Genomic DNA, 22,454 nt, shown 5'->3' on the forward strand with positions numbered 1-22,454 from the left:
TCAGCTTCCCAGGTTACCTTCAATGCTTAGGGAGTCCTTAAATCATTAATCATTGACAGAGGTGCAAACAAATGCTTTCAGATTATTCAGCAGGATTATAAGACTTTTTGGATCAATGAAAATGTGAAAAAAAGACTGTACCAGATCACAAATGTATGAGGTGGACACCTTCAGTAACAAAGGGGCTACTTCATCTTGCTAGTCATGGGGAATCCACTAATGTAACAATGGTAGGAACAGCCTAGAATTTCTGGTATCTAATACTGACATAATGGTTTGATTTTTATGGCAATAAACCAGAACAGTAAGGAGGAAAAAAACATCCTCAGTTCATCACTTCAGAGAGTGTGGACTCCTTCCTTACAGGGAAAATGTGTGCTGTGCACATGCACACACACTGCACAGACACACTGCCCACAGTGGGCAGCCCATGCTCACACCATCTACTCAGATGGTCTTTCAACACTGTTGGTCTTTCCACTGTTGTGGAAATCCTTTGTATTCAAGCTTTTCTTTTAACCTGAGTTTGGGGTTAAAGAACCTTTGCTCTAGAGGAAAAAACAGCTTCAACCCCAGCGTATTGTTTAAACTGTCCCAGTGGGATTGCTATTCTAAGACCAGATTGTAATTAGTACAGCAAATGTTTGTACACAAGCAGGCGTCAGTAAATCGCTTGCAGCTACCTGAAAGACTTTCTTTTAAGTGATTTGAATAAACATTTCCTCTGCCTCAGGAATTCTGTGTGATTCAAACTATAATTAAGTCATTTAGCTGATTTATCACCTGGACACTGTTAGGTGGCATCCAAGTGTTTTATATATGTTTGGGTTCTAAAGTAAAGAATTTCAATTAAAAGAGCTTATTTGTTAATGTCCTTCTACAGAATATTTTAGGAGCAGCTTAAGTTAGTAGTACCTCCCTGGGCCTGGCTTTGTGCTTCTTGGTCCATAATCTTATACAGTTTCATTGGAACCAATTTATAGAAAAAAAAAAAAAAAAACAATGCTGCCTCTGAAAGATTTAAGTCCTGTTTTATTGGGAGCCAAAGGGCTGGTGGTTTTCCATTTGGCACTTCTGTTCCTTCCTATCTGGGCAGAACCTGCATCTGGGGAGTTCACCCCAAGTCGGAGTCTCTTAGAGCAACAGCTGTCCCTGCCAAAAAGTACAGGGCTAAGGTGCTTTGGGGTGCTTTGAGCTGTCACCTGCTGCTTTTTGACAGGTTTTTCTTCACACTATATCAGAACATTTTCTTGTACAAATTAGCAGCAGAGGCATCTAGCAGTGGTTATCTGTCCTGAGTTGTCTGGGTCTTCTGTTGTGATTACTGACCACATCATGAGGTTGAGCCTGGGTTTCACAGTTGGCTTTGAAGCAGTATGTGAACCTGAATTCCAAATCACTGTCTGGTATTTGATGACAGGCTCTTATTGTATGGCCTGGAATTACTCCTGCCTCAACCCTCCAAATTTCAGCGCTAGGATTATGGACTTGAGCTCTGCCCTCTTTCCTCAACAGCTTTCTAACAAGTGTGTGAGCTTACATCATACTGAATTCAATGCACCAGATGCTGTGGGATCCCTGTCCACAGCAGAAAAGCTGAACAGCCACTTAACATGAGCTTGGGTACAATGTCAGCAAGCTTTCCACAGGAAGGCTTGACAGGAAGTGGCTGAGTGACTCTAGGAAGCAGTGAGTTAGTTTTCTTTTATGTTCATGTATTGCTGAAACTTATAAACAGAGTTTGCATTTTAAACCTGTGTACGATTCTTATTCCTAAATTGTTAAAAATGTTTTAGCATAAAAACTGTGTGTTTGATTGCCTTTGGATGCTTCCTTGTGATCTTTTAAACAATGAATAGTTTCTAAAGTTCAAAGATAGTTCTCATTGAGTTACATCAGTGCTTTAAGCACTGAGCACTGTCACTGGCCATGTTTGGAGAGCCAGATGTTAGGATGGGGCAGAAAGAAGCACAGTCTCCTGATCGTTTGGTTCTGTGTGGACTTCAGTTACTTGGAATAGGATTAATCATGGTGCATGACACCTTAGTATCATCAGTCACCAGTTATTTCAGACTTTATTTTAGCAGACCTTATGTGGGTTTGAACTACTAGGGTAATACTTGGTGTACTTTCTTAAATTAATGAATAAAATCGGCTCTGTGAGTTGTTGTTACAAGAGAGCCAATACTGGGCTTACTATCTAGTCATTTGTATCTGAAACCACAGTGTAAGGCCTTGGCTGTGGGCAGCTTTATGCAATTTTTGTGGCCTTGGCATAATCTCTTATTATTTCTTTAATCTCCTACTGTTGCCTTAATCATTTTCTTCTGAGCTAGTTTTTCCTCTCCCTCTATTTCTTTCTTTAACCTGACTCAAGTGTTTTTCCTTGTCACACAGTAACCCTGTTGATGATGGATTGTTAGATGTGAGACATAATCCCCAGTTGTAATCTGGGCAGGAAGTCCAAGGCACATACAAAAGCCTGGAGTATGATGTTGGAGGGCTTTGGGAGGTGTGATCACAGTGATGGACTTGGCCCCCAAAGGACAAGGAAGGCAGCAACAATATGGGATCTTCACAGTACTGGCTAGCTGGCGAACCCTGTAGAGGAAAAGAATACCATACCAGCTAAGACATAGATCCTGAGAAAACAAAGCCTCGGGGAAACCCATTTAGATGTGGCTGGGACATGTCCAGAGAGGGGGCAAGTCTGTGACACTTCTCACAATTTGTGCTTTGAAGCAGTCATCCCAGAAGCCAGCATTTTACCCATAAATACTCTAGCACTTAATTATCTTAAGAGATAACAACTCACTGGAGTGATGACTCTATTGATAAAGTACTTGTTTCATAAGTATGAAGACCTAAAACCATGTAAAGTGCTGGATGAATGCAGTCGTCTTAGCTGTAATCTCAGTGCTGGGGGCAGTGGACAGAGGCAGGAAGTTCCTTAGGTATTACTGGCTAGTTAGCCTGGCTTTCTTGGCAAGTTCCAAGGCCAGTGAGAGACCCTGTTTCATCAAAAAAAAAAAAAAGGTGGACAATTTCCTCTGGCCTACATGCATCATTGCAACACATAAAAAGAAAAGGAACTTAAATCTGTAAGTTCATTAGCATTATTACACTATACAGACGTCGATAATAGTTGTGTATGAACATAAGTCTCCAATCTGACACTATCTCTTTCTGTTCCGAGTTCAGGCCTATAATCAACGTTTTTCACATTTCTACTGTTAGAGTGGCCTGAGGCCTGGCAAAATAAGACAAATCTTTTGCTCAGCTTTTTGATTTAGCAACTTTCAGAATGATGAGTATATTCTTCCGTGGTCCTCAAAGGTAACTCGCAAATGTTCCATTCCTGAATCACTCACACGTTGGAATACATTTGATTTATACCAGCACATCTTAGTTATCATCTTTGCTAATGAGTAAACTTTCTGTCTTCACCTAATGAGAGGTTAGTTCCCAAGTACTTCCTTGTATTGTAAACAAGTTTTTATTGGAGGTATGTGAAGAGTACAAGTATAATGTTATGTGATACATATATGGAGCAAATTGATTGTGATGGTGAAGCAAATGACCTTATCATCATTGCCCATAATTATGCACTTCCTTCATAAGAAGAGCAGCTATGAGTCACTTAGCAGAAGTCCTAACTGTGGAATTCTTAACCTCCGGGTCCTCACAGTTATCTTTAACATCTCATAGTCTGCTACTTTGTACTTTTGGACCTTCATTTCCTCCACTATATCCCAAGTAGCCCATAATTTTAGTCTCTGTTTCTGTGTATTAGTTTTTTTAATGTTTTTGTTTTTATGTGTGAATGTTTGCTTATATGTATGTATGTGTGTGTGTGTGTGTATGTATGTATGTATGTGTATGTATGTGCGTGCACCACATGCATGTCTGGTGCCCATGGAGTCCAGAAAATGGCACCAGATCTCCTAGAACTGAAGTTACAGATGGAATGAGCTGCCATGTGGGTCCTGGGAACTGAACTTGGGTCCCCGGCAAGATCAGCAGGTGCTTTTAGCTGCTGAGCCATCTTTTCAGCTCTATATTGGCTTTTTTAAGAAATCTACAAATAAGTGAGGACATGCTGTGTATTTATTTTTGTGCCTCTCTTATAGTATAATGTCTTTCATGTCATGTTCAGTGGAAGATTGAATAATACTTCCCTGTAAGTGCGCCTGTACACGTATCCATTTCTTTCTCCATTAACTGTCAGTAAAGCGTGGACTGTTATTTTATCGCAGTCACTGTGAATAATGTTGCAATGAACATTAATGTGCAGGTATTCTGAGAAGAGGACTTTATTTCCTTTAAGGATAGATTGCTGGATCACTTGGTAGTGATTTTTACTATTTCTATATCTCCTACCTTTTTAATAATCGCTGTCCTAATAAATACATGGTTTTGCAACAGACTTGGGTTTGCATTTCCCTGATGATGAGCTGTAGATAGAATTTCTGTCCTTCCTGGTTCCACAGCTGTTTACTCCCAAGTAAAAACACATAGATTTATATTAATTATAAACTGTTTGGCGGTGGCTTGGGCTTTTTATTGGATAGCTCTCTCTTAATTATTAACCCATTTCTATTAAATTATGTATTGCCATGAGACTGTGGCTTACCTGTAATACTCCAGCATGTTACTCCTTCAGCAGCTTCATGGCATCTCCCTGTCAACTCACTCTCTGTCTTCCTCCTCCTCCTCCTCCTCCTCCTCCTCCTCCTCCTCCTCCTCCTCCTCCCAGAATTCTCCTCCTCTGGTAGCCCCGCCTATATTCCCTGCCTGGCTACTGCCCAATCAGCATTTATTCACCAACCAATAAGAGACACATATATTCACAGCATACAGAAAGACATCCCCCATCAATGAGTGATGCTGAATACCTTTAGCATAGGTGCTGCACACTGGTCTTCAGAGAAACAACTGTTTATATTTGCCCATTTTAATTGGGTGGTGTTTTCTTTCCATCGAATCCTATGAACTTTACATTACTACTGGTTTCTTGGCACATACATTATTTGCAGTGTCTTTCCCTCTTTGGAGGTTGCCTTTTTCTGTGCAAGAGCTTTTTAGTTTGTTATAAATAAATAAGTCCCATTTATTTATTTTTGCTTTTATAACTTGAGTTTAGGATACAATGTCAAAGAAATCATTGTCAAAGCCAAAGTCAAGGCACTTTTCTTATGTGTTTTTTTCCTACATTTTATGGTTTCTGGTTTTCCACTTAGATTTTTTTTTTATACCTATTTTGAGTTGATGCTTATGTGTTGTAAAAGTAAGGGTCTAGTTTCATTTCTTTGCATAAAGAAATCAAGCTCTCTGGACCCACCTATTAAACATAGATTAAATAATCAATGTGATATATCACCTTAATAGATGGGAGGACAGAAATTACATGGTCATCCTAGTTGATGAAAAATAAAAGCATTTGGGAAAGTCTCACAGCCTTTCTTGATGGAAAGTTTCAATAGTTTGGGAATAGGAGAAAAATTCCTTGATATGAAAAAGACCATTTATGAGCCAGACAGTGGTGCCACACGCCTTTAATCCCAGTACTTGAGAGGCAAAGGCAGGTGGATTTCTGTGAGTTTGAGGCTAGCCAGGTCTACAGAATAAGTTCCAGGACAGCCAGAGCTGTTACACAGAGAAACCCTGTCTTAAAAAACAAAAGACCATAAGACTAGCACAACAGTCAACAGGAGGCACAGAAAGCCTTTTCCCTAAACAGTGGTTCTCAATCTTCCTAATGCTGCGACTCTTTAATACAGGTCCTCATGTTGTAGTGATCCCCAACCATAAAATTATTTCATTGCTACTTCATAACTGTAATTTTACTCTATTGCTATGAATTGAAATGTAAATATCTGTGTTTTCTGATGGACTTAGGCAACCCCTGTGAAAGGTTCGTTTGACTCCTAAAGGAGTCACAACCCACAGTTGTGCTCTAAGATCTGGTGCAGACACTGGTGCCCATTCACCCTTACCATACTTGCTCAGCACTCTGCTGGGAATATTGTCAAGTGCAATCAGACAAGAAAAAAAATGAAATTGAAATGAAATCTACAAATTGAAAAATACATAAAATTATCTCTTTGAAGATAGCATAGTTCTATATATAGAAAGCACCAATTATTTCACTAAAAAATTACTGAAATAAAAGATTTCAGTGAAGTTGCAGAATCAATATGGAAATCTACAGTATTTGTGTTTGAAACTAGCAACTTGAGTACTTTTGATAGTCAGTAAGTGGTATTTGGTAGCTTTCTTCCACTCTGATCTAAGATTTTACAGGCCTGTCCTATGCATATACTGTCCTAGACAGAGCCACCCGTTTCTCCTAGGTTTCTTAAATGATGTTTGGAGACCACAGTTTAGGGATTAGGGTTGTTGATTTGTTCCTAGATTATTGTCATATGACTAGGACTTTGTTTTTGTTTTTTTATAATTAAATAAGAGTTTATTATCAGACTGCCCTTCAGATTTAGGACCCAAGGACTTGTGCTTAGTCATCTTTTATCTTTACTCACACATTGAGTGCCATATGAGGAATCACTCCCTATACAGTGTCACAGAATACCACAAAAGTGAAAAAGCAGATGACAGATTGCAAGGGTAGATGGGCACTCCTTGATCTTAGAATATCTTGTTGGATGTGTACAAATCACTATGTTTTAAAGTTATTTAGAATCTTTCTGTGTAGCATTCAGCTAGCTGATTACAGAATCAAGTTTGCTTCATTTTATTTTTTAACAACTATTTAATCAAATCTGTTGACTCCTGGTTATATGATCTACTTCTTGGTTTTTCAACCTCTTCCTCGATGTTCTGTAATTTGGAGGTGTTGTAGTTTGTAAAGGGAAGTCAACCCCTAGACCTCTCATCTTTACTAAAACTGTCTGCCTGGTGGCTGGCCTCTAGGCAGCCTGCTTGACATGCATCCCCAGCTGCAGTACATTCTAGGGGAAGAGTGATTTTCCAGCTAAGCCAGGGAACAGATATTTCCATTTGAATGCTGGGGTGACTGGGAAAGCATTCACCCCTCACCCCAAGCTTCCCAGCAGCTTACTGTGTGTAACACCAGGTCCTCACTGCTGGTTTTGTATATAGTGTATTGTTCTCAAGTAAGAACCTGCCCCTATGAACACAACAGGAAAATTTAAGATTTAGCACCATCAAGAGAACCACTCAGCTTATGCTTGTTTCCTGCTCGGTCTAGAGTCTTCTCCATCAGCTGTGGTTTTCCTTTGGTCTTGCCTCAGAAAGGTCTAGATCCCAAGAATGTAATCCTTTGTGTCACAGGCATGACACAATCAGTATCCCCTGGCCTCACTTGATCCTTTTCAACATGGGGCTGGAATTCTGAGCGTTGTTTAAGTGTGTGCTGGGGGTGGGGAGGCTGACATGGCATGTGAAAGGCATTGGCTCCACAGCCAGCACTTTATAGGCACTGGCCTGAGGACCCCCAGTGAACTGACCCTGTGCTACGTGCCCAGGAGCTGGTAGCACAGGGCTGTGGCAGGGTTGTAAGCAAGGAAAGCAGTACTTCATTCCACTCAGAAAGGAAGTTATGAAGACCCATGTCTGTTGCTGTACTTTAACAAGCAGATGCAGTATCTATGTGTCTAAACAGAGAAAAGGGCAATTTCATTTGAGCCAAACTATTTTAAGATAAAGGAAAAACTTTCTCTTAGCTCACTGAACACCCCTCCCTACCTTGCTCCTCATCGCAAGCTCTGGGAGTCCAGGCCTCCCGCTCCAACTCAACTTGGTGCTTGTCATGTTGCTGTCTGCTCTGGAAAGTCACAGGAAGGGCTGATAAGGAGCTGAGGACAGAAATCTCAGCTCTTATCTCTCCCTCGCACACGGCTCAGTCCTTTTCCTGTCCTCAGACGGGACATAAACGGCCATCTCCTGGCAGCCAGGACTTCAAACAGGATTGGGCTGGCCTCGCTCTGGAGGAGCCAAGAAGGAGAAAGTGGGTTGCAACTCTCTGCAAAGTTGTTCAGCACCACTAAAAGAGTGAGCTGTCTTCCTGGTGGGCACATGTAGCTTTTTCACACAAGACCCTCTAGAGAGACAAACAGAAGCAGTGAGAGTGAGGGGGGCCTGCCAGGCACCCGGGCTGTAGGTCAAGGGCTGCTTTGTTTGGTTAGAGCTTTGCCAGGACGCAGGTTGGGCCTGAAAGGATTAGATTGAGTTTGGGTTTGTTGACAAGTCAAGCAGCTGTTTTTACGGGCTTTCGTGATAATAAGAAATTGACACCCAGATGGCCTGCTTGGGGGAGCAGAAGAGTGATATACCAGTTCATGTGCCTTCTGTCCACCTCCTGCTGGGAAAGTGGCAGTGACATTTTCTCCTAGGTTTCATCCCATGGCATCATAAAAATAGGGTGACAAGGAACGTTTCTTTGACTTAGAGTGTGGGAAAGTCTAGCAGAGAGGACATGCTCCTTGCATGGCATTCTAACGGGAGTAGGCGGTACTCAGCATCACTGTCCTCCCTACGGGCCAGCCTTGAATTCCTCCTCCCTTACCAGTCTCAGAGGGTGCCTCAAGGGATGGGTTTGCAGCTTGAGACGTGGGTCTTGGGAGGTCAAGGATTGATATGTGCCGCTACCTTTGTAAGAAGTGATTGTTTGCACAGTTTTGATGGACAGTTGCATAAAGTTCAGAAGTGCAGATTATGTAAGATTTATAGCTTCCACGTTGCATATATTATCTAATATTAAAGATTCAGATTTATTCTTCAATGCCGTTAGGTACTTGTTGCTGAAGGCTGTGAGATAGTCTAGGCTATCAAGCTTAGCTGCTGTTTTCTAGTTATGTTGTGGTGCCCTAGGACCCTCAGGGGATTTCAGGAAGGGAAAGTGGCTAGGTGTGGTGTGGCATGAATCTACCTCAGAAGCCAACTCTGAGGCACTGAAGTCAGAATTTCAGTTTATTTTCAAAAACTTCTAAATAATTTTTTTCCTGCCACATTTACTCCTAAGAATTTATCTTTAAATGATTCTCTAGACTGACTTCTATAGAGTTTAAAAGAGCCTATGAAGGTTATAGCCTTAAATAATATACAAGAATTGAGAAGGCACTTGTGTCTTTCCAATTTTATTATCTTAAATTAATTTACTTCTGAATATAACCCTGACTAGTTATGGCCAATAAACAAAAATGTTAATTCTGCAAAGATGTTTTTCTTTCAAGTCCCGCTCTCTAAAGAACCTGACATCTTAGTGAATACTAGTAGTGCTTTATCCCCTAATTTAAAAATATTTTTAATGCAATCTGCCATCTTTTAAAACTACTTTGCTTTTTAGGAAAAGGCCCCCAAATTGGAGATGTCAAGATTCCTGAGTGAGTTTCAATCTCCTGTAGAGGAGAAATGGGGGAGCCATGCTCCCCAGAAGCTGGAAGCCTCTGCTTCTACATGGTTGTTAGTGGAAGCTATGTGTCCTGCTTCTTGAGAGCAGGGAGAGAACCAGTTGACCCAGAACTATAAAAGACAGTCAATTTGGATTATTTTTAGACTTCATTCAAAGAAGTCGGTGCCCATGTCACATTGATCATTTCTGCTCTGGAGGAGCCTCGTTAATCTTGTGGTGGCCAGTATGCGGTGAGATGGTGCCACGTGAGCCACTGCAGCTTCCAAGCCTGAGGACCTTCCAGGGAAGCCGGAAGCTGCTCTGTTCCTTCCTCTCTTTTCCCCAGAGGTGGCTTGACTTGTCAGTGATTCTGATGTCATCACTTGAAAAGTTGTTGCCATGGTGAATGGTTCTTCTAAAACATGTTTTTGTTGGCTTTTCCTAATGAGAGGTAGCTTAAGCAGCTGCCAGGCAAATGGAAAAAGAAGGAAAGAAAGGAATGCACAGCTTTGTTAACATTGGCATCCACGTGAGGAGCTTGGCCTGCAGAAAGGGAGTTGCTTTGCGCTTCCATTCCTGCTGCCTCATGGAAGGTCATTTGTCTATGTATGAATTCCAAGCAAAAACCCAATGCCTAACTTACAAGAAACCTCTGTGTGCTCCCAGGATCACCCAGCATTCTCTTTCATGGCAGATCACTATTTTTTCTGAAATACTGTCTTCTGCTCTTTGAAAACAAACAGCAGCCTCTCTCCCATTTACAAGTCCAGTTCTGCAAGGTTAGGCTTTGTTGTTAGCAAAAGACCAAGCCCAAGCTAAAGCCCTATTGTATGCAGCAATCCCCCATTGCTCCAGGTGGATGTATGCTGAGACCTTGGATGTGCCTGCCACCTTGGGTGGAAGGAGTCATTCCTAGTGCCTGAAGTGCAGTAGAAAACTACCAAGAATTTTTTTTTCTTCATGATCACAGTTATGGGAGAAGATTAATTTTGACTGTAGACCTTAGCATCCCCAGCATATATATGATTTCCCTAAGAATTTCTGCCTTTCACCCAATGGATGTGCTTTACAACTTGGGACATATTCAAGTTGCTAGCATTGCTACTCTTATGCTTTAGACTTTAAAGTTAAGAGAATTATTAGAGAAACAAGAGGGCTAGGGTATGTAGCTCTAGGGTATGTAGAGTACTTGTCTAGCATGCACAGTGCCCTGGGTTCCATGAGTGTTGGAAATTCACAGTTATCCTCTGTTGCTCAGGGAGTGAGGCCAACCTAGACTACATGAGATTTATCCAGAAAGAAGACAGTGGAAAGGAAAAGGAGGAGGGAGAAAGGAAAACAGGCATGCTTGATCACAAAGTCTGCAATATCACAAAGTCTGATCACATAGGCCGCTATTAAAATGACTGAAGTGCAGATAACGTAGATAGTACAGAGTCCCTGGACAAAGGATGATCATATTCTAGTCAGATGGACAGCATTTCATTGCACTGACTAGAATGGCAAGCAATTTACTAGAGTTTTCCACTTCGTGTATATTCTGCCATTTTAGCAGAATAGCTAGACTAGGCAATTTATAAAGAACAAAGATTTATTTCTTAGAGCCCTAGAGGCTGGGAATTTTGATAGCAAGGTACCAGTGTTTGATGAGGGCTTTCCTGCTATGTCTGGAAAGCATCACATAGTAACAAACCCATGAGCCCATATGGGTCACTTTTCTTGGAAAGCCACTCACCAAGCCTAGGGCCCCTCACTACTTCCTGCAATTACCTTCCCAGAGTCTCTGTCTTCAAATATTCTTAACCTGTGAGTTTTGGGGGTTAGTTTCCAACTTGAGAATTTTTGGAGAACATGTTCAAACCTTAACACCAAAGAGAAACCAAGAATAAAGGGACTCTCTCTCTCTCTCTCTCTCTCTCTCTCTCTCTCTCTCTCTCTCTGTCTCCTGTCTCTCTCTCTCTCTCTCTCTCTCTCTCTCTCTCTCTCTCTCTCTCTCTCTCTCTGTGTGTGTGTGTGTGTTTGTTTGTGTTATTGAAAAGCATCTTGTGTTCCCAAAAGATTGTCACAACAGCAGATTGTATTTTAAATTTACCCATTAGGTAGATATTTACTTAGCACCTGTGACAAGTACTTGTGTAACTGTGTAACTAAAAAGAAAACAGTTCCATAGACATTTTACTGAGGATATTCAAGCTTTATGGCCACTCAATTTATGTAGTTTCTCATGCTATGAAATATTCTATATTAAATTCTCTCACCCTACTTCTAAGAAATGTGAAAACAAGTGTACGAAGGAGATGAGCATGTAGGCCCACAGCAGTAATTTCTCAGTCCCTGTTTTAGGGAGCCCCTTCTTGGGATCTCTGTGCAGTGGACATTTTACATGTGACTGGGTTCTATATATATTTGCACACATACACACACGTCGTTCCTGTTGAGTTATGGCATGTTTACAATGGTAACCCTGAGTTCTCATTGCTTCATATCAAAACTTGTCTTCTGTCAATGAGGCTTTCAGCTTGTTGTGATTCTCTTATGCACTCCCTAATGTTGAAAGATTGCATATCCTAGGCAAATCCTAAAGCTAGTTTTAGTGTTTAGCCTAATTCCAAATGTAAGTGATAGATGTCACCCCAAAAGTATAAGATTGTATGTTTGAGCAAGCTTTGTGAGTACAAAAGTAACTCTGCCTGTAAGTCATTGTATTTTCCATTACACGGAAGCCAAAAAAAGGGATGGGGAAACCACAGAGATGCCCCAGAAACTTGGTGCCTTCTTCTAGCTGAGGCTTCAAACTACTGCCTCTCCAACCATTGGATCTCAGGCCAGGGGCTGTGAGGGAACTTCATTTGCTATTCAGCCTCACAAAGAGCTATGCTCCTTGTGACTTTCCTGGGCTCTAGAATCTCTTGCTGTCCACTCTGTCAAGAACAGTTAAGTCCAGATAGGCCATCGATGTGTCCAGCTAATCCTGTAGAAAATGTTACAGTTCCCATACTACTGTGCATTTTCCCAGTTGGCTTTTCCCCTGGAAAGTGACAGTGGTAAGGTGAGATAATAGACTCCTGGGAGAAACACTCTGGTCATTTAATTTAGGTCTGTATATTGCTAAGGATCATAGTAATTGGTAGACTGCACCAGACAGAATTTTTGTTCCTTGCAAGCAGAGCTTATCATAAGATAGGGTTTTAACTGAAAGAAATGTCTGTGTCTGGATGGAAAGACAGGGCTCTGCAAGTGCTACTCCCTTTTGCTTCCTGCCCTCCTACGCCTTCTGCTGATACCAACCTGCCCAACAGGTGGGTGGGTGGTGGCTCTTCCCCACCTCTGCAGTCAGTTTTATCCGACGCTCAATGACTTTCGTATTAGAAAGCATGAAGAATACAAGTAGAATAAAAATGGTCCCTGCCCTCAGGAAACTTAGAATGTCCTTAAGAAGATGTTTGCAAAGCAAGTAATCAAAAATAAAAGTAAAAGCAACTAGTTGCTGGTGTGGGTGGTAAACAAGGGCATAGTTCTGCAGGTTGGGCTTGCTGAAGGCTTACACAGGACCTTCAGAGAAGTTGTTGTAGTTACTTTTATCTCGTTTCTTGAACAAAATTCCAGAAAAGCTTAAGAGAAGGTTTGTTTTACAGGGGATGCAGTCCTTGTAACAGGGAAGATGAATGGTAGAACAGGAAGTGGCTGGTCACACTGTCTCCAGTGCCAGAAAGCAGTGACAAATGTTTGTGCTTGGCTCATTTTCCCCTTTTAATTAAATCTGGAACCTGCAACCCAAAGATTAGTACCACCCATATTTAGAGTAGATCTTCCTACCCCAGTTACCCTAATCTAGATGACCCTTCAGAGATACTTGTGGGTATTTGTTTATATAGCGATTCTAGGTCCCATCACTGAAGTAGTAGATGGCTGTGAGGGATCCAAATGAAGGCTATAGGTTCAATAAGGCAAGAGACCGTTTCTAGGGCCTGGAGCAGGTAACCTGAATCAGTTCATTCTGTCTCTTCTCTTGGGAGGTGTGAAGCCTATATGCCATACACTGGGTCTCAGCATTGCCTTTATGCTGTCGAATCATACAGTCACTTTATACCTGGTGTGTCTGTCTGTAATGAACTGGTGTGGTTTCTGCCTCCCAGTGCTCCACTGCAGCCTCATTTGGGTTTGTCAGAACTGTTATGTTGGAGAGTCTGGAAAACATATATAGTGTTCTGAGTCTTCAGACTGCTCTCTTGGCCAAGCTTCTTTAACTTTCCATAGCCTAATCCACACACTCTGGTGACAGACAGGCTGTTGTAGAAGCAAGATTTAGTTCATCATGAACAATAGCAATGAAGCTAATAGCCCACTTGCTAAGTCTATTGCCTTTGAGTATCTGGTACCCTTAAGCTCTGGGTGTCTACATTTTCTTATAGTGAGAAATCTTATTGGAGAATTACTACTATATATGACGTCTGTGTCTTAACGTGCAAACAGAAAGTTTCCATCCTCCTGTTGCTATGAGCAGTAATGTGTGGAAAAGGTTGGTGAGTTGAAAGGTTTGCCTCTGACACCCATCCCTGCACAGCAGTGTCTTAAGTACTCAGATGACATTTGTCCAGAACATCACCTCTAAACACCTCCCTAAGTTCCCTCTCAACCTGCTTGCTTTCCCTGCCCCCAAAGCAGCTGACTATTCTTCTGAAAGTGTGAAGGAGAAGCCTGTCGGGGGCATTTTCTTAGCAATCCTACTCAGTGTACATGTTTGAGTGGTATAAGAACAGAGTTCTCTATAGCCCAGTAGAGTTTTTGCAGAGGCTCCTGAGCTGCCGAGGCTCTAGACAGGGTACCCGGTCTAGGAATGACAGCAAACTAGTACACATACTTTTCAGGTTCAGGCTGGAGAAGGAGGTGACATGCAGTTCCTGCCTTAGGAGGTTATGTCAGGGCCATCTTTCCTTTGCATCCCTGTCCTTTATTTGATTATTGTAAATGGGGTCTTTCTGCTGTGTTTGTGGCTCACTCTGTGCACCTCCAAGCACTTGAATTTGCTGGTTGCTGATGAGGAAACTAAGTCAAAGACCTCAAGCTTGTTAACATGGAGTAGGTGACACTGCAAATACTCAAGGGAGGATTGGACTTCTAAGATAGTCAGACTTCAGCCCAGTATGGTATTGTAACCCTGTAACTTTAGCACTCAAGAGGCTGAGGCAGGAGTATTATGAGTTTGAGGCCAGCCAAACTGGGTCTGAGCAAGACCCAATCTAAAGGAAAAAAACAAAACAAAACCAGTTTTAGTAAAGGAAATTCATATGCTAATTTGACAAATTACAAAATCCTTAAGTCTGGCTTCACAGCATTTTTAAAAAATTATTATTTATATGAACTGTAAACTATATAATACAAGTTTTCCTGTTTTCTTTAAAAATGTGTGTTTTGTTTTGTTGTTTTATTTTGTTTTTCTACATTAAGCTGCCACCTTGGTTAATAATCTGTCCTCAGAACTGAGTTTGGACCTTTGTTATGGATTATTCAGCAGTAAATACACTTTAGTGTTGGGATCTTCTGAAGAGAAAAGATGACACAGCACTTGAGTCTATAATGCAAGTTAAGAGTCAGGATGCCATGGTGGGCAGCAGGGCACCCCATAGCATGGCATCAGATCCTACTCCCTCCATACCTGCAGATGAGGGTCCGTGCTCCAAGTCTCACCTTGGTTCCCTGTAATGGAAAGAGTTTCTGTCCTCATCATGCCATGAGCCACTCATGGAGCCACAAGCTCAGTGCCGGCCACCCTGATGGTGGCTGCCTGCCTCAATCCAGCTGAGTATGGGCACTTTGGCTACAATTTCTTGTGTGACTCAGTGTAACAATCCCACAGATCTCTTCTATCCCTAAATTCTCAACTCAGTAAAGTAGGGAGCAGATCCCTCTGAATTGTCAACTGATCCACAGCACATTGTGGGTTAGGTAGAAATGAGACCCTTGTTAGCCTTGGGGAAAGCCAGTCATTAGGGTTTATTAAACACACACTGTGTACTCAGTGTTGGTATTCGGGCATCTGTACTGGCCTGTCCTTGGGTTCTGACAGGATACGCCCTCATCTGTAGCCACTAAGAACACCACCTGTGCACATTCACTATGTTCCCTTTTACAAGGACCCTGCCCACCTCCCATCCTTCTCTCTCTCCCCACCTCTGTCTGTCTCTCTCTCTCTCTCTCTCTCTCTCTCTCTCTCTCTCTCTCTCTCCCTCCCTCCCTCCCTCCCTCTCTCCTTCTCTGTCTCCTCCTCTTTTCTCTTTCCTCTCTCCAGCTGCTCCTGTTCCCAGAGGCTGGTTTCCCCCCACTTTCCCTTTCCCCTTTTTAATGATCCTTTCCCTAGTAAAAGACCCCTCTGCTTGAACCCTGTCACATGGCATCTTTCTCTCTTGTGTGCTTTTCTTAAATTACTACACTCAGCACCTCTAAACAAAGTGAGAAAACCAGAGGCTTTCTGTGAATAGCCAGCTTAACCAGGAACCTGCTTTATGGAGTATCTCAAAAACTTCAAAAATACATAGAAAATATCAGGCTTTTGCGCTGGCCTCTGTGTAAGCATTTCTTCTTAATAGTGAATGAAATAGCAAGTAGGACAGTGTAGGGAGAGTGTTAATTCTATTGTCACCCTGCCCTCTCCCTCAGCCATTTCTTAGGAAGTCCCCATATTATAGAAGGGCATCTTTTTCTGGTCATGTGCAGTTACATATGACATGGCCCTGCAGAAAGCTGGGGATACACACACTCTCACCTTTTCTTCCCTGAACCCAGGAGAACATCTGTATGTCTCCCTGCATTTGTCTTTACTCCTGGTAAAGCTCAGGGCGTTAGAGTGGGACCTTGGAAATCTTCACTGCAAAGATGCTGATCACTAGTCCCAGAAGCCCCATTCCAACCACAGCCTGCCCTTCAAGAACAAACCTTCAGGTATATGAAGGATTAGTACACATTTCCAAGCTGTGGTTTTTCAAAGTGAACCTCAAATGCAACTGTAGGAATCTAGGCCCCCAGCTTCTTGCCTCCACATAGAAGGCATAACCTTGGAATTATTTTCTACCAAGTTTGACTGTCTACATAGTACCATTCCTTCCAGGGCATTTTTTGCCTTCTCAGTGATAAATGACGTCTGGCTCTTGCAGGTCTCTGAGGTGCCCTAAACTGTCATTCCTTCCCACCCCCTCGCTTGATCTGGTGGTCTGAGTGAGTTTGCTGTGAATTCCCTGTTTCTGATAAGGCCTTCACCAGATCCCAGAGCTCTGCACAGAGCAGCTGCCAGCACACCTTCACTTACCTATTGGTGGCTGAGACACCCCCCTGCCCCCCCCCCCCCCCCCGCACGCAGGCACGCGCGCACACATGTCACAGGCCTTTTTAAGAAAGATTTCCTGAACTCTTGAGCTTAAATCAAATGTTTGACAAATTACTCATTCCTCCCATTGTATTTTAAACAGAACCCAAAATTGTGAAGTTTTTTTACTAGCTTTTTTTTCATCTTTTAATTTATTTTACATACCAACCACAGTTTCTCCACTCCCTGCTTCTACTCCTTCTATCCACTCCTCATCTCCAGTCAGATGGGGTAAGGCTTCCCTTGAGAATCAACAAAGCATGGCAAATCAAGTTGATGCAGGACCAAGCTCCTCCCCCCTGTATCAAGGCTGAACAAGGCATCCCACCATAGGGAGTAGGTTCCAAAGAGCCAGCTCATGCATCAGCGACACATCCTAGTCCCACTGCTGGAGGCCCCACAAAAGACCAAGCTACACAACTGTCACCCAGATGCAGAGGACCTACATCGGTCCCATGCCAGCCTCCTAGCTGTCAGATCAGAGTCCATGAGCTCCCACAAGCTCAAGTTAGCTGTCTCTGTGGGCTTCCAATCATGATCTTGACCCTCCCTTGCTCATATAATCCCTCCACCCTCTCTCCAACTGGACTCCCAGAGCTTGGCCCAGTGCTTGGCTATGGTTCTCTGCATCTGCTTTAGTCAGGTACTGGATGAAGGCTCTACAATAACAGTTGATTACAGGAGAAGGCCAGTTTAGGCACCCTCTCCACTATTGCTAGGAGTCTTAGTTGGGATCATCCTTGTGGGTTCCTGGGGGTTTCCCTGGCACCAGGTTTTCCCTAACCCCATATTGGCCCCTTTATCAAGATATCTCTTTCATTACTCCCCCCCTCCATTCAGCCCCCAGTTCCAGCATCCTGATCCCTCATTTCCCACCCCCCCCATCCCCTCCTCTTTACCACTTTCCTCTCCCAAGTTACCCAGAACATCTCATTTATTTCCTCTTCCCTGGGAGATCCAGCCATCCCTCTTAAGGTCCTTGTTACCTAGCTTCTCTGGAGCTTGAGGACTGTAGCCTGGTTATCCTTTGCTTTACATCTGATATCCACTTATGAGTGCGTACATACTGTGTTTGTCTTTCTGGGTCTGGATTACCTCACTCAGAATGATTTTTTTTCTAGTTCCATCCATTTGCCTGCAAATTTCATAACGACATTGTTTTTTTCTGATGAGTAATACTCCATTGTGTAGATATACTACATTTTCTTTAACCATTCTTTGGTTGAGAGGCATCTAGGCTATTTCCAGTTTTTAAAACACCACTATAAAACTAAGACATTCTCCAAGTTTACAATGTAGTAAAAGTCACATTTAAGTATGGTAGGTTTTCTTTGAGGTTGTGTCATGTATTTAATGGAAATGTAAGAAGGCAAATTGTTTCTGAATGCTTTTTTGGAAACATAACTGTTTTTGAAATTAGACCAGATTTGAAAATAGTCATTTTCTTATAAAGGTACATATGCTTTTAAGTTTACAGAACCAAGGTTTTAATCAGTAGTGAAACTGGTTTCCAGTTGCCAGTGTAGAATGGGAGTCCTGAGCATTGCTCTCTCAGGAATCAGATTGCCAGCCTGTTAAAAGCCTTAGTAAAAGGTAGATTTCCCATGGTGAAGGAAGGTGGCTGTCCCCACAGCTCTCCTCACAGGGACTTTGTCACTCAGCACTTTTCTTCTGCCTGGCTGAGCTGAGTGGTATGCCTGAGTTCTCAACTTCTCCCCATCATAGGAATTGCTTAGGACCATGCTTCCTGGGGATTAGAGACCCAGGAGATTGAGTAAGTGACTCAGAAATGGTCTTGTGTTTCCTAATAACTAAGGATGATTAATACCAGCAGCCAGTTCCTGCTATTAAACTATTGAAAACAGGAATTCTACAGGTAATAAGTAAAGGAACAGGAGGAGCCATAGGCTATCCTGCCTGAACATTAGTTCCAAACTCACACAGGCTCAAAGAAGAGCAGCTCACACCCGGCAGGCAGCCATCAATGGGACCTCTGTTACATTAGTGGGCCACCTTCCCAGCGCCCATGTCTATGCATGGCTATGGGTGTGTGCACTTACATGGGAGGCAAGATCTTTCTTGTCCATCAGCCTGGCATTGGCAAATACCAAGAGCCTTAAGAAGGTGTTTCATTCTGTCATGCAGAATTCCAGCTCTCACTCAAAATATCTAAGTGACCTGGTTTTGGAGTCCTAAGACAGCTAATTTTTATTTCTTTCGATGTGACCTGATGAGATACCAGCAAAATTTGCTGACTGACAGGTATATATATATATATGTTTGTGTGTGTGTATGCACATATGTGTTTGCTCTGGTATGAGCAAATAGTATGAGATTCACAGTATGAGTCTTGTGATAGTGGTTCTCAGCCTGTGAGTCACAACCCTGTTAGGGTCAAACAGCCCTTTCACAGGGGTTACCTAAGATCATCAGAAAACACAGATATTAAATGGCAATTCATAACAGCAAAACTTGATATTTACATTATGATTCATAACAGTAGCAAAATTATAGTTATAAGTAGCAACAAAAATGATTTTCATGGTTTTAGCACATGAGGAACTTACTAAAGAGTCGCAGCATTAAGAAAGCTGAGAAGCACTCGTCTAAGAGAATAGAAGATCAGCTCTTTTGTGTGTGTCTTCCTCAGTAGCTCTCCACAATAGCTTTTTGAAGCATGATCTTTCACTGATCTGCCTGTCTCGACTTCCCCATGTGGAGTTACAGGTGTACTCCATTGTGCCTGGCCTTTTCAGTTGGTTTTAGGGACTGAACTAAGGTTCTTATGCTTTTGCAGCAAGCACTTAGTGACTGAGCTGTTTTACCAGGAGCGTATTTAAACTTCCCCACCTATCTCACTCATTCTACATTTTACTGTTTAAATTTCAAAACTGACAGACTGCATGATTTTGTTCTTGATCCAAGGGCTGGAGAACATACAAGCAGTGTTGACTTGATATGAACTGGAGTTGATGCCCTTTGGTGAGAACGCTGAGCTGCAGTGACCTTTCAAGACCCAGTTGTAATTCAATAGAATGTTGATTCTCTCGGGATTTCAAACAGAACTAATCTCCACTAAAACTTTTGAGGGCTACTGTGTCAAGAAAATTCAGAGTTCAGTATGTGCTACTTTGTAATTAAGAGAGTTGCACTAGCAGAGCATGGCCAGCCACATGTACCCTGTACACAGGATGTCGGAGTTTCTAGATCAGCACAGAAGAACCTGCAGAATCACAAAGCTCCAGAGCATTCATGTCCCTGATGTCTGCAGGAGACTCTGAGCTTAGTCCTCATTTACAGTGGTGTTTCCTTAGAAGTCAGTGAAGCCACTTGCCAGATGAAGTCTGTCTGGCCTTCTCCCCCCATGGTTTTCAGTCAGTGTCACCCCCTTGTTCTGGGCTCAGCAAGTCAGGGCCAGCATGAGTGGCTCCATGAGGCTCCTCCTGGCTACTTCCTGGTATGAATGAGTGATGCTAATTGCTTTTCACTCTTCTCCCCCAGGATGGTTGCAGCACCTCCATTGCAGATGAAGTGGACACCTCCATGATGACTACCACAACCAGTGCCTTCACCATCCAGGAATATTTTGCCAAGAGGATGGCCCAGTTAAAAAGCAAGCCACGAGCCTCAGCTCCAGAGCCTGACATTTCAGAGACCTCTGATGAATGGAAAAAGGAGAAGAAAAAAACCAAAGAAGCAGCAGTCACAGATGTGGAGAACTCTCCCCAACACAAGGCCAAGCGACATAAAAAGAAAAGGCGAGCGAAAGCAGAGGTGGAGCCTGTGATCAAGAAGAGAGACCGACTTGAGCTGCAACCTGGAGGTCCCAGCGGGGATGAGTGTTCTGAAGCCTCTGCCGAAGCTGAAGAAGATTGTGAACAATCACCCAGCAGCCAGGGTGATGTCCTGAAGTCCAAGAAGAGGAAAGCAAAGAAAAAGCTGCAAAGGCCAGGGCGGGTAGAAATAGACACCACACTAGAGAAGGCACCCGTGAAAAAGAAGAAGAAAGCTTCCAGATGACTTCACACTAGCCAGGGTCTCTGGCCACGCAGCTGCCAGCACACTGCAGGGCTGGCACACAGCCGATGCTCTGGCCTGAAGTCAGAGTGCGGTGAACCCCAGGCAGCTCAGCATCTTTTAACATGCCACAGGTTGCCAGCTCATCTTCTCACCACCTTTCCCCCAAGTTGCCTTCCTGAGAGAACTGACTTGAATGTTATAGATCATGGCTTTTCAATAAATAAACAAATAGATTCTTTCTTATACTATGAGCCTTTCACCTGAGTATTTATTCACATCCATACACATGCAGGGGTGTGTGTGTGTGTGTATGTGTGTGCTCGCTCTGGTTTCCTTCCTTCAGTCACTTGACTGGTGCTTCCTTCTGAAGGACTTAGTCTAATTAAGGGATTAAGAGGCAGCAGCGACTTGGATGCAGATGGCTCCTTTTGTTCTTCAGCCAGCCATACATTTCTGCCAAGTGGGAATTACATGACTACATTCCCCAGTGAGGGTTTTGCTGTGCTCTGCTTCAGTGTTGGTGGGAGGATGTTTCTGTCTTCTGCTGAGTGCTGGCTACCAAGGATCCCAGGGCCCCCTTGATGACAGCACCAACTGGGGACAGTGAGTCCCTAACTTTCATAGGTCACCAGGGGTTCCTGCACTGGGTGTTTCATCGGACTTATTTCTGTCTCCTATCTTTGAATGAATCCCTGTGGTGGGCTTGTTTGTATATAATGATCAGGAGGTCCCAGGAAGTTCAAAGCATGGAGAAGCTAAGGCATGAAACTGTCTTCTTGAGGGTAGGCTCTGCATTAAGACTGCCTTATGAAAGCTCTTGCTAGTGTAGATATTTATGAGTAGACCAAGACACCTTCTAGCCATGCTCAAACCAGGTACTGTTGCCTCATGTCCATACTCCCTCCCCTTGCCACACACCCACATGCTTCTGTGAGCCAGCCAACTGCCAAGTGTGGTGGAACCCTCAGCCTCTGTCCTCTCTGCCACTCTCCTTTCCCCTCTGCCTTCGTTTCTTCTGCCTTCTTTCTAGTTCTCCTTGTGTTTCTAATCCCCAGTTTTCCTGCTTGCTTCTTAGACTCTGCTGCCCATCCTTCTGGGGCAGTCTTGTGTCATTGGCCTTGCTTTTCATAGAACTGTTGAGGTAGTGGTAGGGACCACTGTAGTTTTGACCTATGCCCACACTGTGATTTTTTTTTACCCTTGATTTTCATTTCTGAGGTCACGTGTTACATGGGAAACTTGCCCCAGAGAGTTAGAAAATTGAATTAGAAAATCCATGGAGTAGATCTACTGTCTAAGAACACTGAATAGTGTCAGTGGCTTTAAAAGACACTTCACCACCCCAGAGAGGATCCGAGTAGACTCAAGCCTGAAGTAATCTTGTCAGTTTCATCAGGTCTCCCTGAGTTTAGAATCCCAAGCCAATAAAGGCCCCAAAGGTTTTTAAAGTCACTTTTCTTCACAACTGCTTTGCTTGCCCCATTTTGTTTGTGAAACTAGAGACCCAGAAGGGAATGCAGCTGTATGAGAGCTAAAGGGCACAGATCTTACCAGTGTAATGTGTGTGCTGGCTTCTTTTGCCTTCTCTTCGATTGAGTCTAAAGATTGCTTACCGATTTACCTTTATGAGTATGAACAGTTTGCCTGCAGGAGTGTACGTACACTATGTGCATGTCTGGTACCCAAGGAAGTCAGAAGAGGGCA

The 22,454-nt window shown here is 43.0% G+C and overlaps 1 protein-coding gene across 3 annotated transcripts in view; it reads left to right on the forward strand.

The window, feature by feature from the left end:
• The window catches only part of Pinx1 (PIN2 (TERF1) interacting telomerase inhibitor 1), a 64,318-nt gene extending 43,320 nt beyond the window's left edge, over window positions 1–20,998 (forward strand). For all 3 annotated transcript variants that reach the window (XM_027390347.2, XM_027390348.2, XM_027390349.2), the window contains one exon: window positions 20,232–20,998. In XM_027390347.2, the coding sequence (XP_027246148.1) occupies window positions 20,232–20,750 (519 nt within the window). In that variant the 3' untranslated portion in view covers window positions 20,751–20,998. The remainder of the gene's footprint in view (window positions 1–20,231) is intronic.
• The last annotated feature ends 1,456 nt before the right edge of the window (window positions 20,999–22,454 follow it).

Source organism: Cricetulus griseus, assembly GCF_003668045.3.
Source record: "Cricetulus griseus strain 17A/GY chromosome 1 unlocalized genomic scaffold, alternate assembly CriGri-PICRH-1.0 chr1_1, whole genome shotgun sequence".
NCBI lineage: Eukaryota > Metazoa > Chordata > Mammalia > Rodentia > Cricetidae > Cricetulus > Cricetulus griseus.